Raw genomic sequence first — 17,110 nt, forward strand, 5'->3', positions numbered from 1 at the left:
CGATAGATCAATTATGTGAATAAAAGACAGTCATGTACAGCAGTCATAATGGGTATATCAAAAGTAGTGCCAACAAATAAAGAAGGTAAAGCAAGCCGAATGGCTCATCTGTCATGACTGTAATGAAGCCACAGGAGAGTTTTCCAGCCACGACCATTCAACGGTGACCCGACCAAGATCGGGATCAGCAAGTTTCTCAAAGACAGCGGGCGACACGTCCAAATCTTTCACTTTACATCCCACACCTGGATCCATGTTAGCTATTAGAGTCTTCATCCGCGCACATAGTATCGCAGCCAAGAAGAGATTAGATATGAAAAGTGTCAGAAAACATACATCGATCAACAATCTTGACATCAACGCTGGTGTCACCCCGACGAAGCCTCAATTTGAGCCCGCACAGCGGATTCGCATTCGGATTCGACCCCGTCGACGCAGCATCAAACAGAACATGCGAGACGGCACAAATCATGTCCGAGTCTGTGCTGGTGATGCCGCATGAGCCGAGGCCGGGATTGTAGTAGGTCAAATCTCCCGAATAGGGACCACCATGGGAGGTGGGAAGAGGAAGATTTGAGTGGCTTAGCCTTGGTCAGTCGATACTCCTGATGAGATAGAATGCGAGTGATATGTGACACTCGTTACAAGCACTCACCCTTTCCCCCTGGTCAATCCCACAGCAAGGCCGATGATCAGAGCAAGGAGACAGACAACCGCGACTGCAATTGTGGTGACTATCAGGCGCTTCTTTTTCGAGAATTGTCGCCAGTTCCAGTTCGACCAAGCTGCTTTGGTGGGAGGTTGTACGCTAGATTCTTTCGGCGCAATGGCTGCTGGCTCGGGAGAAGTCTCTGCGACAGGGACGGGCTTCCGCTTTGCGACCCCCGCAAAAGGGAGATGCGAAGCATCCTGACACAAATGCGGGGGAAGTTTCTCCACGTCGGTAGACATGACGACGACGTCGACTGATGGTTTCATGAGTTCATTCAGGTCGGAAGACCATCATCGCGTGGAGGTGTGGTAGCCGGCTTCCTGTCTCTGGAGATCAAAATTAAGGGGTTAATGAACCAGAGACGCCAATTGATTGGCTGCATTTCTGTAGGATTAGAGCGATCATCACTGTAACTGAATATCTAGCAAGATATGCATCAGGAGAAAGTGACCATCATAGTGGGCTCAAAAAATTTTTATATTCACATTCACATTCCGATAAAAACGTCAAGATCATCTTGACTGACAGATCTCGTGGTTGCCAGTTGTCCCTCAGGAGTTCCCTTGCTTCCTGCTTGCATTCTCCGATCGGAGAATTCTCCACGATAAGGCTGGAAAGTACGGAGTAGTCTGGGCTGCAAAGTCCCAATTCATCATTACAGAAGAATATGATCAGAATAAGAACATCAAACAGATAGATACAACATGATAACATCATCTGTTTCCAACTTTCCAAGGAGAGAACTACTAAGCCACGAGTGCGACCCACAGAGCAGTATTTGTTCCTTGCATCATTGCCCGGATCCTACCATCACCCACTGACCAACGTCTTATCTAATTATCAAAAGATCATGTCTCTCAATCATCAGTCATCGAGGTGACAAAATACTTTGACGTTGATCAGCGTCTGAGAGGTACACAGTATATCGAAAAGAAAAGAAGGTTCTGACGAGGCCAAGCGATTCTCTGCAGAACCGCAGATCCGAGGCATTTGTGAAGCTACACGGCCCACTGTCGAAGGCCATCATCTAATTCCGCCCAGACTGTCGAGGACATCTCCCGCTCTGAGTTCCAACCAAAAACCTTAATCCGAGTCCCGTCACTTTTATAGGGATCTCTGCAAGAGTCGTGTAATTGTTATTCACGAATTGACCTCAGCTTGTCCTGCGTTTATTGGACGTATCCATTGATCACTTGAGCATGCCGATGATCGGCCCCAGTCTACTGAGAGAGTGAGACCTCGAGTTCTCTACTTCCGACGGTCCACTGATTGGGAAACGCGGGGTGCGACTGACCTCGTTGATCCTACCATGGCGTCGCGAGTCAGTTCGCGCCAGTCGGCAAGTTCCTCACAGTACTCACAGACTGATGAGCAAGACACGAAGAAACAGCAGGAGAAATGGAACCTTTTCCGCATGATCAAGAATGGATGGTCCAGGCTGGATCTGGATCGACAAACGGTCATCTTGATGATGAAGTGAGTAATTGTAATTGGCTCTACGTGTTGAAACTCACAAGGTGTTAGGGGTGCTCTACCACCTGCTATTGCCATAGCCATGTAAGAAATGCTCTCAGTCCCACACATTACATCGCTCTAACAACGAACAGGTTTCAAGCGGATTCTGTTGCGGCACGGTTCCCCACTACAGGTTATCTCATAGCGATCATCTCTGTTCTCGGATTTGCCATCATGCCACGGGCCAAATTCATCCAGATGATGATCTTGGATGTGCTGGCGGTCTGTATCGCAACGGCCTTTGCTCTACTTATGATGTTCTGCAGCGTGAAGGCACGACAGAATACACAGACTGCTGCGGACGCGGCGTCTATATCGAGTTCGGATCCGACAACCAACGAGTACAATTCATCCGCCTCTGCCGTGAGTGGCGTGCTGCTGTTTTTCCAGATATACCTGGTGCACTCGTTTCGCGCCCACTATCAACAGTTCCAATTTCCGGTGATCATCTATGCGATAATTGCCAATATCACCGCGTCATATGCCCCTCGGCTTCCCACCATGGCCGCCGGTATTGCATCGGTGAGGAACTTGCTCGAAGCATCTTTGATCGGGCTGGGAATCTGCACGGGTGTTTCCCTGTTCCTCTATCCTGTGACCTCAAGACATATTGTATTCAAAGAGATGGCAAGTTATATCGGAAGCCTTCGCGCAGGTCTCAAGGCTCATACAAAGTACTTTGAAAGTCTGGAGCGTGATGACATGTTTGGCCGGGCCGAGACATATGACGAGACAGTCGAGAAATATTCCAAGAAGGGCAAGGTTTATAGCCCAGAAGCAGAAGCTATTCGAACTGCGGCCCAGAAGCTTACGGACCTCCATGGCAAACTGCACGCGGACTTAACGTTCGCGAAGCGCGAGTTCGCCATTGGAAAGCTCGGTCCTGACGATCTCCAAGCCACCTTCAGACATTTACGCCAGGTGATGATTCCAGTTGTAGGTCTCGGCTTTATTGTGGACATTTTCCAGCGGCTGTCGGACTACAACAAATGGAATGAGCCCATTGACCCGCTCGCGACGGACATAGCTACCACCATCCGCAGCCGTGTTGTACACGAATGGAACGAAATTATGAAGGCTGTGCATGATCCCTTCGCCTCCATCATAGAAACTATCGACAGCGGCCTAGATCACATTTCTTTATCGTTGCAGCTGACAAAACCATCGAAAACATCGCTCGGAAAGAAAGACGCCCCGACGGACGGGGCCGCAGATCTAGAAGCGTCCGCAGAGAAGCCTCCGTCTCCAGGCGAAGCAGGGTTCGCAGCTTATTATGAGCGAAAGCTCAGCGACTTTAAGGTGGCAAAACGACTCGCTCTGAGGGCCTGGAGTGAGGAGAAGGGCATCACGTTACCCCCAGATTTCTTTGAGCGTCCTTCTTCTGACTTGCCCGATCTGGACGAATTCCTACTCGACAAATCCGGGGTCGGCCGCGATAGGAGCCGTCGACAACTCTATCTATTTCTCTATGTAGGTGCGAAAGCAACTCGAGCAATTTTCCTGCTAACTCCTTGAATTAGATGGAACAATTACTCTACTCGACAGGCCATACAGTACTGGATTTTATTCATTTCGCCGATGAGAAAGTCCAATCCGGAAAGCTGTCAAGATCACGCCTGATCATTCCTGGTGCCAAGCGCTTATTGAAGTGGTTACGTAGTATACTTCAGGCGGAGGATACTCATGAAGACGATCACTTGGGCGATATCCACACGCAGAACCATATTCTTCAGCTTGGTGAAGCGTACAGGCACAGGAAGGACCCAGAGCATTTGCCCCCTGAAACCATCATTCAGAAGATTGGCGACAAAATCAGGGTAATACCTTGGCTCCTGCGTTCATCAGAGTCAGCATACGGATTTCGAGTGGCTTGCGCTACTATGACTGTCTACATCGTTGGCCTACTTCATGAAACTCAGACCTTCTTCATCCACCAACGTCTGGTCTGGGCCATGATCATGATAAACATCAGCATGTCACCGACCGCGGGACAGAGCCTTTTCGGCTTTGTGCTTCGTCTGATTGGCACTGTGATAGCGATGGTTCTCAGCCTTTTAGCCTGGTATATTCCAGGCCAAAAGACACCAGGAGTGATTGTCTTCCTCTGGCTGTTTGTCGCCTGTGGGTTTTATGTCCCTATCAAGCATTTCCGCTTCCGAATCGTCGGGATTATCACCATCATCACCACTTCCATGATTATCGGTTATGAGCTTCAGGTGCGCAAGGTTGGGCAACAGGTTGCGACCTCTAACGGCCAGGCCTATTATCCCATTCATCTTCTTGCTCCCTATCGTCTTGCCATCGTGGCCGCAGGTATCGCGGTGGCATTTTTCTGGACGTTTTTCCCATTTCCAATCTCCGAGCATGGAGTTCTTCGCCAGAGCCTTGGAGCTTCGCTTTATCTACTGGCGAATTATTATTCTATTATCCACGAGACCGTGTCTGCACGTTTACGGGGCGACGAAGGTGACCTGGCTTTGAAAACATCAGCAGGGCGAAGACTGCAGAAAGCGCGAGGCAAAGTGTTCTCTAAGCAGATGTTGATGTTGAATGGCTTGCGAACATCTTCGGGATTTCTGAAGTGGGAGGTGCCCATCGGAGGTCGGTTTCCCAAGAAGCGCTACCAGGCTATCATACAATCGATCGAAAAGTATAGCCCCCATCTCACTTCATTGCCAGTGTCTCACCGCTAACATTCGATAGTATCGTTAATTATCTGAGTTTGCTAGGCTATGCCGCGGACACTCTTTTGCAGATGAGCGATGACCCCAATGCATCGAATTCCGACTGGCTTCACGACTTCAAAAAATTGGTGTCCAGCGCACGCGTCACGACTCACGAGGTGACCTCGGTTCTGTGCCTTCTCTCTGCGAGTATTACGAACCGACAGCCTCTGCCGCCTTACCTGAAGACTCCTCGGCCGTACAGTTTCACAAGGAGATTAGAAGCGCTCGACAAAGACATTCTCAGCATCAAGCACATTGCAGAGCCGGGGTATGCCACGTTTTCTGTACTGCAGATTTCGACCAGATGCATTGTTGGAGATGTGGAGAGATTGATGAGGTGAGTCATACATCCCCCACGTTTGATAACATGCTAAAGTGGTTTGATAGAAATGTGAAGGCTCTCGTAGGGGAGCTTGACTTTTCCTTCCATGCTGTCAGCACAGCACATAGCACGAAGTCGTCTCTAGATCAATCGCGCCTCTCGAGACCGCCATCTCGCGAGAAGCTCGAGTGAAGATATTGCCATCTTGTTTATACATATTTGAGGCTATCAAGTCTCGACTTGTTCGTCCTTGGCTGTAAATACTTGCGCATAGAACACGAATGTTATGTATCTCAATTTCTTAGATATATTGTCTTGATTGCGGATCGGGTAACAGAAGGAAGCCATCTTGTTCTCTGTTGTGCTAACTATCTTTTCCAGCTGCTTGCTAACTTGCTCAAGGTGCAAGTGAGAACGGAGAGTCAGTCGTCATTGGAGACGCGTTCGATAAGTCATCTTTCATGCCTTGAGCATCAGAACATCGTGACTTACAACGCCGACTGAACTTGGCAGTTGCTCGGATGCTTCGAAACGGCGATCGTTGAGCCTCCTACATTCCATGCTCAAGTTAAACAAGATCATTAGGTCATATCCGAACTCCTTGCACGAACCGTGCGCAATTTCGACAAATCCTGCGTGGTCGCAGACTCGACTGCATAACGCATCAGGAATGCAGGAGACTATGCGGACGACAACTCCAGTAGAGCCTGAATCAAGGGTCCAACCTCAACACAAGTTTCCAACTCCTTCCTTCTCTATTCCTGGCATAAATAATCCTGACTCCACCATGTGAGCATCTGTGAGCATCTGTGCGCCCGACTGTCTATGTCGAGAGTGTATCACCAGTGCATCCCTTGCGGAGAATTAATCATGCTTTTGCAGTAAAGCCACCATGAGGAAACCAGGTCTTTTTCGATCTTGTCGCTGATAAATCTGGCTTCGGCTACCACATTTCCCTCGGACAGCTTCTCATCATTCTCCAGGACACCTGTCTACTTGACACTGGCGCCATCTATGTCTTGACTTGCGCAACCACACCAAATGGGTGTAGAATCCATTGATACAGAGTACACTGTGAACACCACCAGAGACCACTTCAAATCCGGCACAGCATTCCACAGCTACTATGACGATACGTTTTCCTATACTGACACGGTCGAGCTGTCCGTGGCGGTGGCAGCCCCAGGGAGCAGAGAATGGAGGCCCCGAGTCAAGGAATGGCTCGTTCTGATCTGTATCTCGATCTTGACTATGTTGGTTGCCTTTGATGGGACAATGGTCATACCATTCATACCGGTAAGAGCTCCAAGGCAACCCAGTGACTCCCCTCTTAACGCACGGCCAGGGCTTATCACTCACGTTTGGAGAACCCCTCAGCAGCACCCTATGGCTCAACACCTGCTATCATCTCGCCAGCGTAACGGGACAGATCTTCTTTTCGATCCTGGCCGAGGTAATCGGTCACGGCCCTCTTCTGGTCGCGGCGTCTGTCCTCTCAACAGTCGGGACAGGAGTGTGCGGTGGCTCCCTACAGTTATCCGAGCTAGTCGCCGGTCGATTCATACAAGGACTCGGCGGAGGGGGGATCGTGTCTGTTTCGCTGCTCTGTCTGCCGGAGAACATACCTGACAAGCACCTCATACGCTTTTCGAGCTATGTCTCCCGGGTCCGCCTGGCGGGAGCCATCCTCGGCCTGGTCATGGGCACCTTGTTCTACGAGTACATTGCCTGGCGCGGGGCGTTCTACTCGAGCTTCTTCTTCTGTGCGCTCGGCATGCTCGTCATCCCCTTTGCGATTGACCTGCGAGGCCACAGGGGGGTCTCGTCGAGGACATTGTTGAAGATGGACTGGCTGGGCGCCGTGTTGACTCTCCTGGGGCTGTGCTCGTTGCTGATAGGGATCAGCTGGGGAGGAACAAGCTACCCCTGGAGCGACTGGCGGGTTCTGACCCCTCTTGCTGTCGGAACATCCTCGATCCTCGCGCTGGCTGTATACGAGACGACCTGGGCTATTCGACCGTTCTTCCACAAGAATGATTTCCGCACTCTTCCCGTCCTGATGATGTACACAGGGAGCTTCCTGCACGGGTTCACGGTTGGTCTCTCCCGTCTTCGAATCTGCACACTGACTCGTCGCTGATTGCAATAGCTCTTCTACCACCTACAAAACCTGACCATATACTTCATCTTCGTCCGATCGCTTCCCCTCCCATTAACCGCCGCCAGCCTCGCCTCGATAATAGCTCTCGCCCTCCTCACCTTAACCCTGACAGAAAAGCTCGCCGTCCTAGACAACCGCCGGCACTGTTTCTGGCTGGTCCGCGTCGGATGGATGCTTCTCATCCTCTGCACAGGGTGTCTCGTAACACTGAACTCGACCACTCCAACCACAGGATGGATCCTCATCCTTGTCGCGACAGGCGCGGGGCACGGATGTCTTCTCTCCGGATTCAAAAAGTGTCTTCGGCCTGCGCCCGTGCCACGGGATTATGGCGAGCAGGAGGAAAGAAGCGTTAACCCTACGTCGGCGCTGCTGATGTGCTCGCTTTTTCGGACAATGGGGATGTGCCTTGCTGTTACTGTTAGCGGGACGCTGTTTTTGGATCGCGTTGCGGTGGAACTGGAGGGTCAGTCTTTTGAAAGCGCACAGGGACAGGCGACGGGGACAGCTTGGGCCAGCATCCCGGAAGATCGGTTCCGGAGCACCTGTGCAGCCAGCCTGGAATTTCTGTGGTTGGTGCTGACTGGGGTCGCGAGTCTGGGGGGCGTGTCTTCGGTGTTTACTAGGACCGTGGGATGAATGGAAATGGATCAAGCATTTCCTAATGACATCAGCGGAATTAGCTTCCTCTTGTGTAGGCTATCCGCTTCTGTGCCCTGATTCCCGCGGCTTTAGTTCATTCCAGCGGGGAGGTAGCAATGCGTGGACCAGGTCTTAAACACCCTTCAACACCATCCCTCCAGGCTATCCCGCATGACAGGAACACTAAAATCGATTTCGTCGTGTCATGGGAATCCCATCCACCAGTCCATTGGAACTGCGGTATCCAGCTCCAGAACTCTATTGCCCTGCGTGATGTCATCCGCTCCTCATAGGGAACTCTCCAAACACATCTCCGCGGAAGCCAAGATCATTAAATACAATGTAACTGGTAGACAGACAACCTCCATTCCCAGCCTTCCAAGAAATTAAAAGTAATTGGTGCACGGAGTAGTCAAGCAAACATGCCCAAACCCACCGGTGCAACCGATCTCGAAATCCTCAACGAGCCAGACTGGACCCAATCGCACAGTCACCGCGTCGGCGTGCGCAACCGCGATGATCGCTTCCCCGGGCTGACGCACGAGGGCGACGACTGGCGCTATGAGCTCGAGAAGGAGGCCGAGCGGCGAGCGGAGGAGCTGAGGGCCAAGGCCAAGAAGGGGGAGCTGCTTACCGTGCGGGACTTTTTACAAAAGCAGGAGGTGAGCATATCAATATCCTTTTTTCCATGTCAATACTCAGGAATGGAGGGAGGCTTATCTTTGTAGGACTTCCATTTGAGGAGGCCGGATGTGCATCCGAAGCATTGGCGCTATGTGCTGCATACGACGGAGGAGTTTATCAAGGAAGAGCAGCCGTGGTTGATTAATGAGAAGAAGAAAGAGAAGGAAGAGCAGCAAGAAAAAGGAGGGAAGCAGCAGCAGGAGGGTGGGACTGACAGCTCGGAGACGAAGCCTGCCAAGTCAGGTCAGGAAGAACCAGGTCAGGGTGACAGGGAAGACTCACAACCAAAGTATACCCCGGAGCAGCAGGCACTCCTGGCCTATCTGAAACAGGAAGTAGAGCTTATGCGGTCGTTGAAATCCAACGACGGAAAGGGCCATTCGCCTGCGGGGAGTTCCACTGTGCCAGGGGAGATCGATGAAGCCGATCAATTCACTCCGGACAACTGGGTTCCACGGACAGACCACTTGATTCGATTAACTGGAAAGCATCCGCTGAACGGAGAGCCACAGCTGGTCGAGCTCGTTGACGCAGGTCTCATTACCCCCAATTACCTACACTATGTGCGCAGTCACGGCCCAGTGCCTCACCTCCTCTGGGAGAATCACAAGCTGGAGATCTCAGCTGGCAAGTCGTTGACCTTGTTAATGGATGATTTGACAGATAAGTTCGAGAGCATCAACATTCCCGCCGTGATTGCGTGCGACGGGAACCGAAGGAAGGAGCTCAATCTGATCAAGCGCAGCAAAGGGTTCAACTGGGGCCCGGCAGCCGTAGGCTGTGCCTATTGGAAAGGCGTGCTCGTGCGAGATGTCCTGCTCATGGCGGATATCCTGCAGCTGATGGACGAATACAAAGATGTGCCTCTTTGGGTGAACTTTGGAGGTGCCGAGATACTCAGCGAAGGAAAGTACGAGACTTCCATCCCTCTGGACTACTGCATGGATCCTTGCAACGATGTGATCCTTGCCTATGAGATGAATGACTCCCCCCTGCCTCCGGACCATGGCTACCCGCTGCGCTTGGTGATTCCCGGGTACGTTGGGGGACGTTGTGTGAAGTGGCTGGAGAAGATCTGGGTGACCGACCGTGAGAATGACACCTATTACCATATCTTTGATAACCGGGTCGTCCCCTCCTTTGTGACCGACCGGTTTGACGAAATAGGCCAGACCATGTATCGCCTCCCGAGTACGGCATGCAACGAACAGATGCTGAACTCGGTCATCGCAAGGCCGGCGCAGGGAGAGAGGATAGATCTCGCGGAAATAAGAAAGGGCAGAAAGTATCGAATAATGGGCTATGCGTATAACGGAGGCGGGAACGAGGTACAGAGAGTTGAAGTCAGTCTCGATGGTGGTGTCAACTGGCTGTATTGTGTTCGCAAGGTACGTCAGCCATGTCTGCGATGGGTAGTGCATGCTTTCTGACGCCTGTTGATATGGAACAGTTTCCCGAGGCACCGCTGCGACATGGCAAAAAATTCTGGACTTGGTTGCACTGGCATGTGGACATCGACATCACGCAGCTACTTCGCGCTGAGCAGATCACCGTCCGTTGCTGGGATGTGAACAAGAACACCCAGCCGGAAAATCCGACGTGGAATCTTGAGGGGTAAGTGTCGAGCCATGGAAGTAAATCTGAGGTAGATCCTTGCTGAATACAAGTAGCATGATGAACAACTGCCACTATGTCGTCAAATCAGAAAACGCGGTGGACCCGAATAACAATAAGCCGTACCTGCTCTTCCGTCACCCCGTTGAAGCTGGCACGGGCGAGAATGGGTGGATGAAACCCTCGATCGATATCCAGAAGGAAGATATCCGACGATCAGCAGCCGTTCCCGAAAAACAGTTTACCCGTGAGGAGATTGAAAAACACACCACGGACGATGACTGCTGGATTATCATCAACGGCAAAGTATACGATGCCACCAGTGTCCTGAGCTGGCATCCCGGAGGAAAAGCGCCCATTATGGCCCACGCGGGCCGAGTTCATCAAGACACGTCGGAGGAATTCGAGAGCATCCACGATGATTATGCTGTTCAGAAATTAGAGGGTACAACATTCTTCTCCGTCGTCCATCATAGCGTGCTAACGTAATGGACAGAGTGCCTCCTGGGATCCGTCACCCAGAAAACGCAAGAGTTCATCAAGCACGAAGCCGAACAAAAGGCCAAGGAGAAAGCGAAATCAGCAGAAGAGGAAAATGAGGTCGCTCTCAAGCGTCACAAGTACGTCCTTTATCCTTCAAACCATGACAATCAAAAGCTTACCTCTATGTCGCAGATGGACCGCAGTCAAATTCCTCCGCAAACGACCTTTATCGGAGGACACAAAGTGCTACACCTTTGAGCTCCCTTCCAAAGACAAAAAACTCGGTCTGGAAACAGGTCAGCATCTTCAGATCGGCTTCCACTTCAAGGACCGGCTTGTCGTTCGTCCATACACCCCTACCCGGCCCATCCTGGAGTCCGAAGAAGACGGCACATTCGACCTCGTAGTCAAAACGTACTTTCCTAGTTCTGCGCAACCAGGCGGCACAATGAGCAATATCCTCGACTGTTTAGAGGACGGCGAGGAGGTCGAAGTAAAGGGGCCCACAGGCGAGATCCGATACCGCGGGACTGGCGAATTCCGCGTCGACGAGAAGACATATCATTTCGATCACATCACTTTGATTCTGGGAGGATCGGGTATTACACCGGGATATCAGCTCATTGCACGAATCCTGAGGACAGAACAGGGGAACGGGCCCAAGATCAGGGCCATTGATGCTAACAAGTCCGAGGAAGATATTTTGATGCGCGGAGAACTCGACAAGTACGCACAAGAACATCCGGACCAGTTCCAGATCACATACGTGCTTTCTCACCCGGCCGACGACTGGAAGGGAGAAAAGGGACATGTGAACGAGGAGATCCTCCACAAGTATGCCTTCGAGCCGGGAGAGAAGAGTGTTGCGCTTCTGTGTGGTCCGCCTACCATGATCCAGAAAGCAGTCTTGCCAGTTTTGAAGAAGTGGGGATATGATGAGGACAAGAATCTGTTTGGTTTTTAGTATTGCCTTTGTGGATTTGCGTCTTGGTATTTCCTTTGGGACACCTTGTTGCACTGCGGCAGTTGCTCAGTACTTTGGTGTTTGGATGCCTTGACACAACAAACCTCAGAGCAAGTCTGCTCGCATAATTCTTGGGTGTACCAGAAAGAGGTAAATGTCAAATAGACATAAATCTAGAGGAATCACCGCACAAGTGAGGTGTGAATAAAGGCAGTCTGCAGTAGATTCCATCATGTTATGGCCAATTTCCAAGCGCTCGGCGGAGATCCCTGTCGTTATGCCAGATTGAAACGCACGTAACACAATAGAGTTATATAGGTTCATTTTTGCATTTCTTATCCTACAGTGCATTACAGAATTAGAACGGCTGTATCAACCGGTTGATGAACTGATTGACTGATTGACCGTGGTTGTTTGACTAACCCAGCGTAGTATACAGAAGGTCGAAGCACATGACCATGAGCGCAAGCATTATGCATTATATTCATCCACAATGACACAAACTTTGCGTAAAGACAATAGCAATGGCAGCTCAAAGCTGCTGGTACCGAGCAAGTGAAACAAAGAGAGCAGAACAAGAGCAAGGCGAGAGAAGAGACAGAAGTGAGAAGATATGCTTCTCAGTTGCGCGTCAAGAGCGGGTAGGGAGTTGGCACCCCGTTTCAAACCATAGCCAGAGTGCTCATCCGCCTTTGACGGCGTTGCTTTCAATTTGAATGAACTGAATCGGTCCTTGAGCGAGGACTCTTTGGAGTCAGTTGCTGGCTTGGGTTTGCGGAGCTCGGTGATGTGCTGGAGGTAGTACTTGACCGGATTGGAGCTTTCCGTGGCCATGATCGAATGAAGGTGAAGTTTTGGAAATAAGATGAAGAAATTTGCTGTCTGGCACAGTATTCTTGGAGGAAGGAGGAGGGATGAAAGAGAGAGAAAGGAAGGAGAAATCAGGAGGGAAGGTTATACTCCCTCGGCGGGCTAAGAATAGATGCCGTTCCAGAGAAATCTGAAGGAGGAAAATGACAACAGAGTGATGCCATAAGCCGTGGAAGTTGACTCGGATGACCCATGAGCAGTGCACTTTGGCTTGAGGCTGGATATATATTACGATTCGAAGAGGTCAGGCACACGGAGGGCAGTATTGGTCGTTGGAACGATGCTGAGTGACATGGCATGAGGCATCTGGTTGAACAATTTGTGTATTCGGCTAGACAATAAGGTACTTGTGCTTGTTCTACTCGAGCACACAGAATGGGCTGAACAAGGACGCAGCACTTTCACAATCGTACTTTCCGGCTACAGCTGTCGCATGTAGGATGCAGGAAGGGCAATGGCAGCTGGGGCTGTGGTTCGTATCAAAGGCAGAAATGATGCCCAGGAAGGAACATCTACGCTCAATACACCTGGCTATTCCTGTTTGTTTATATGAAGGCGATTCCCCTCTGGCATCTTCGAAATTCTCCATCTTGTGCATTCTCTCCCAGCTTACAATCCATTTCTTATATTCATTCCACTCGTTACGCCTCTCAGTCTCATTCTCTTACTGTCCAACCTTCCGAGTTGCATCATAAACATCGTCATCATGCAGTACCTTCTTATTGTTTTCCTCCTCTTCGTAGCGAATCCCACTCTTGCTGCTCCACACCGGCCAGGACACAATGAATCTTCGCTGCCCGATAACCTGCCCTTTCCTTCTCCTGGTCAGCTTCGGGAAATCGAGCTGAGAGCCCACGGGACGCTGCCAAACACGCCCCCTCCAAATAACGTCAGCCGGGAGGGTATTGTCAACCTACAATGGATTGCTTTCAATGAAAACTTCGAGGTGGCATTCTTCAACAGTCTTCTTCACAATGTCACAAACAATGTGACGGGCTATGAGATCCCCGACGAAGAAGATGAAGAAGACCGGGATATGGTCATCCGAAGTCTCACAGCAATTCTCGCGGTAATCCTCCTCTGTAGACACATCAATCAACACGCTTGACTAACGATTGACTTTAGCAAGAAGAGTTGCATGAATTGAGCGCCAATACCGCCCTTCAACACTTCAATGTTTCGCCCATCCTTCCTTGCAGGTATCACTTCCCTGTCTCTGACTTTAACTCCGCGATCGTCCTGGCCGCCAATTTCACCGATCTTGTCCTTGGAACTCTGCAAGACGTAGTGGAGCGATTTGCCGTCGGGGGTGACTTCAACTTCACTCGAATCATCTCGTCGGTGATTGGAAACGAAGGCGAACAAGAGGGCTGGTTCCGCGTGCTGCAGGACAAGATTCCCAGCGAACTCCCCTTCCTCACCACCAGTGATCTCAACTTTGCTTTCTCCGCCATACTCAATGCTTTTGTCGTCCCGGGCAGCTGCCCGAATATCCATGAGATTCCACTGCAAAGATTCCATCCCCTGGCCATCCTGACACCACCTGAAAACCTGACGCAGATCATCCAAGTCGCCTTCAGGCCTGGCAGGCCCATGGCCCAGCGCTTGTGGATGACCTATATCAATCAACAGAATCTACCAATAGTGGAATCAATGAACATCATCTCCACCGAAAACCGGATGGTTGTCGCAGAGGTCCTCTTCCCATACGACCAGTTCCTGATGAACGGACTGACCATTGCTGCTGTGACCAACAGCAGTGGTCCGTTCCGCAATGCGAACGACGTGGCTCGGGCGACAGTGGCTGGACCTGGCTTGATCGTTGTCAATTGAGTCCTTGGTATGAATCGTGCTTGTCCATTCTTCCATTACTATTGTTTAGGCCTCCTGTCTTACTACCCTTTACTGCTACCACGCTTGATTGTTTGAGACTTCGGAATTAGCTCTAGGTCTATGGCAAATCACCAGTGATTGCCTCATAGGTAGTTCGGTAAAGTATAGTAATAAAGTAAAGCCGTCGGCGGCTATATATTTAATAGCGGAAACGACCTGTCCTATGTTACTAGTAGGATGAGACTTTCAGAGATGACATTCTAAATCATTCAGAGGATATTACAGACGAAATATACGAAGCTCTCTTTACTGTCGGTGCCACTGTCAACTACGACTACCCATGTTACCTTGCCACCGTGTGCAAAGACCCGGCCGATATCACCCGGTGCATCATACAGCCTAAGTTTGAGGGCAGGGGCCATCTTACACCCAAGCACTGGTTTCAGGATCCACAACAATTCCAAGCAATCCTAGTTCCAAAACAAGACCACACCGCACAATCTGCATCATGAAGCTCTGTGGTACTTGTGCATCTATCTGCCTGCTTCTCACAGTCAGACTGTACAACGCAACGCAAGACGTCCTTTTCCTGTATGTCCAGTTCCTGATGAACGGATTCGCCAATAGCAATAGTTCCCCAATATGACTACAGTGGCTAGACCTGGCGTGCTTGTCGTTGATTAAAGTCATAGTTTACTACTCTTCCTATGCAGCTATCATGCTTGTTTTGTTTAGGGCTTCAGAAAACTGAATTAGCTCTAGGTCTGTGGCGAATCACCAGTGATTGCCTGATACGTATTTAGGTACAAGAAAAATTAAACGGTGTTACCAGATAGCTCTCTCGTCTGTCTCCTCTGCTGTCCCACTCAAACGAAGACTGCGCAAGCCGCTTACAGCTTACCCTGGCCCGCGTGGGCGTTGACGCTGGAGACAACAGTATTGTAGGCGGCAGCGGAGGCAATGTTCTTGCCCTTGAATTTTGAGAGGAAGTCGGTATCGGCCTTGCTGAAGGTGCCGGAGCTTCCGAAGCCGTTGACCTGGCAGGTGTGGCCCAGGGAGGAAGAGCAGACCTTGTTGGTGGAGGCGTCGGGGGAGGTGAAGAGCTTGCCGGAGATGGGGGACTCGGCGATGACCTTGACGTTCTGGAAGACGTTTCCTTCAGCGACGACGTAGGCGCCCGAGCCGATCTCGAAGGCGTGGCCGGTGTTGTCGTACCAGTAGTTGTTGACCTGTCTCATTAGTTGTGGTGTTCAGGGATGAGGGGAAGGGGAACATACAGCGTGCAGCAGAGTGTTGCCCTGGACCTTGGGAGACCGGCCACTGGTGTGGTAGATGTAGTTGCCCTTCATGGTGACCATGTCGCTGGAGCCATCGAGGTAGATACCCCAGTAGTGGTAGCCGTCACAGGTGGCCGAGTAGTCCGAGACACCGTTGATGTACGAGTTGGAGATGGTGATGCGGTTGTCGGCCTGGGTGCCGAGGACGATGTGCTGGCGACCGATGCGGGCAGTCTATCATCATCAATATCAACATCCGTATCAAATTGAGCACGTTCAGCATGAATGCGAGGAGGACTTACAGTGACGTGGTCGATCCAGACGAGGTCGGAGTTGTTGATGGTGATGGCGTCTCCACCCCAGACGTACTTGGGGTTGATGTCCGTGATGGCGACGTTCTGGATGATGATGTTCTTTGCGCCGCTGACGATGCGCAACCCCTTGCCCTTGATGACGCCGGCGCTGCCCTGGCCGATCAGGGATTTGTTCGAGTTGACGGTGATGCCGAGCACGCCGGCGTTGTCGTAGCTGACGCTGACCTTGGGGGCGTTGGGCTCGTAGTTGTCGCACCACCCGTTCTGGTTGATGGCCAGCTGGCACTTGGCGTTGGTGCCCCAGGGGGCGCAGCCTTTTCCGCTTGTGGTGCCTTCGGTGCCGCGGAAGTCGAAGCTGTTGCCACATGTTAGTGTTCGCGTTCGTCTTCCTCCTTCAGGCCATTGCGGGTGGGGGGAGGGTACGTCTTGGTGAGGACGATGACGCGGGCCTGGCTGTCACCGAGGTATGAGACCAGCTCATCGTTTGTTTTGGGGTAGACAGGGGAGGCGCTTCCACCTCCTGTTACGCCCTTTGCGAAGCCCTCGGCGGCTCCGGAGACGCCAATGGCCGCGGCGGTGCTGGCCAGCGCAGCCGTGATGGCGGCGAAGAGGGAGGTATATCTCATAGTGACAGAAAGAGTGACAAGATAAAAAATGAATGAATAAAGTGAGCACTAGAAACGAAAAGTAATGAAGGAATGAATGGATTGATTCAAACAAGCATTCCTCACGGGGGAAGGCTTATATATATACACTTCATCTCGGAATCCGGACATGGTCCAGATGGAGACATCCAGAGATGCAAACCCCTATTATCAGATCCGGTTCATCTATGCGAGTCAGTAACGCAGCGCCATGCTAAAAAGAGACCTGTTAGATGAAACGTACTAGACTAAGTCAGCCTAAGCCAGCCCTAAAATCACCGGTAAAAAATCAGTTGCCAGCCCACTGGCGCTAAGAACGTCTGTTGCAGTCCACAACAATAGTAATGTC

At 51.1% G+C, this 17,110-nt stretch overlaps 6 protein-coding genes across 6 annotated transcripts; 4 read left to right on the top strand and 2 right to left on the bottom strand.

Annotated features, from left to right (window-relative positions):
* Positions 1-111: 111 nt before the first annotated feature.
* On the bottom strand, positions 112-951 carry Aud_005841 (RlpA-like double-psi beta-barrel domain-containing protein; the record flags this gene model as incomplete). Its single annotated transcript, XM_043290758.1, has 3 exons — positions 112-245; positions 337-581; positions 656-951. The coding sequence occupies 3 exons, from the start codon at positions 949-951 to the stop codon at positions 112-114; spliced, it is 675 nt and encodes a 224-aa protein (XP_043146693.1).
* Positions 952-2,021: 1,070 nt separating this feature from the next.
* Aud_005842 (uncharacterized protein) lies at positions 2,022-5,467 on the top strand (the record flags this gene model as incomplete). Its single annotated transcript, XM_043290759.1, has 6 exons — positions 2,022-2,188; positions 2,237-2,269; positions 2,320-3,697; positions 3,748-4,877; positions 4,931-5,290; positions 5,341-5,467. 6 exons carry the CDS (start codon positions 2,022-2,024, stop codon positions 5,465-5,467), a joined length of 3,195 nt encoding a protein of 1,064 aa, XP_043146694.1.
* An 849-nt stretch (positions 5,468-6,316) lies between these two features.
* Aud_005843 (MFS transporter) lies at positions 6,317-8,075 on the top strand (the record flags this gene model as incomplete). The annotated part of the gene is made up of 3 exons (XM_043290760.1): positions 6,317-6,571; positions 6,621-7,370; positions 7,425-8,075. The coding sequence occupies 3 exons, from the start codon at positions 6,317-6,319 to the stop codon at positions 8,073-8,075; spliced, it is 1,656 nt and encodes a 551-aa protein (XP_043146695.1).
* A 425-nt stretch (positions 8,076-8,500) lies between these two features.
* Aud_005844 (putative nitrate reductase) lies at positions 8,501-11,823 on the top strand (the record flags this gene model as incomplete). Its single annotated transcript, XM_043290761.1, has 6 exons — positions 8,501-8,740; positions 8,807-10,150; positions 10,213-10,376; positions 10,433-10,821; positions 10,873-10,996; positions 11,052-11,823. The coding sequence occupies 6 exons, from the start codon at positions 8,501-8,503 to the stop codon at positions 11,821-11,823; spliced, it is 3,033 nt and encodes a 1,010-aa protein (XP_043146696.1).
* Positions 11,824-13,399: 1,576 nt separating this feature from the next.
* On the top strand, positions 13,400-14,526 carry Aud_005845 (putative sexual development protein (LsdA); the record flags this gene model as incomplete). The annotated part of the gene is made up of 2 exons (XM_043290762.1): positions 13,400-13,762; positions 13,819-14,526. The coding sequence occupies 2 exons, from the start codon at positions 13,400-13,402 to the stop codon at positions 14,524-14,526; spliced, it is 1,071 nt and encodes a 356-aa protein (XP_043146697.1).
* Positions 14,527-15,416: 890 nt separating this feature from the next.
* On the bottom strand, positions 15,417-16,743 carry Aud_005846 (polysaccharide lyase family 1 protein; the record flags this gene model as incomplete). Its single annotated transcript, XM_043290763.1, has 4 exons — positions 15,417-15,755; positions 15,804-16,037; positions 16,106-16,472; positions 16,541-16,743. 4 exons carry the CDS (start codon positions 16,741-16,743, stop codon positions 15,417-15,419), a joined length of 1,143 nt encoding a protein of 380 aa, XP_043146698.1.
* Positions 16,744-17,110: the final 367 nt, after the last annotated feature.

Source organism: Aspergillus udagawae, assembly GCF_001078395.1.
Source record: "Aspergillus udagawae IFM 46973 DNA, scaffold_4, whole genome shotgun sequence".
Taxonomy (NCBI): domain Eukaryota; kingdom Fungi; phylum Ascomycota; class Eurotiomycetes; order Eurotiales; family Aspergillaceae; genus Aspergillus; species Aspergillus udagawae.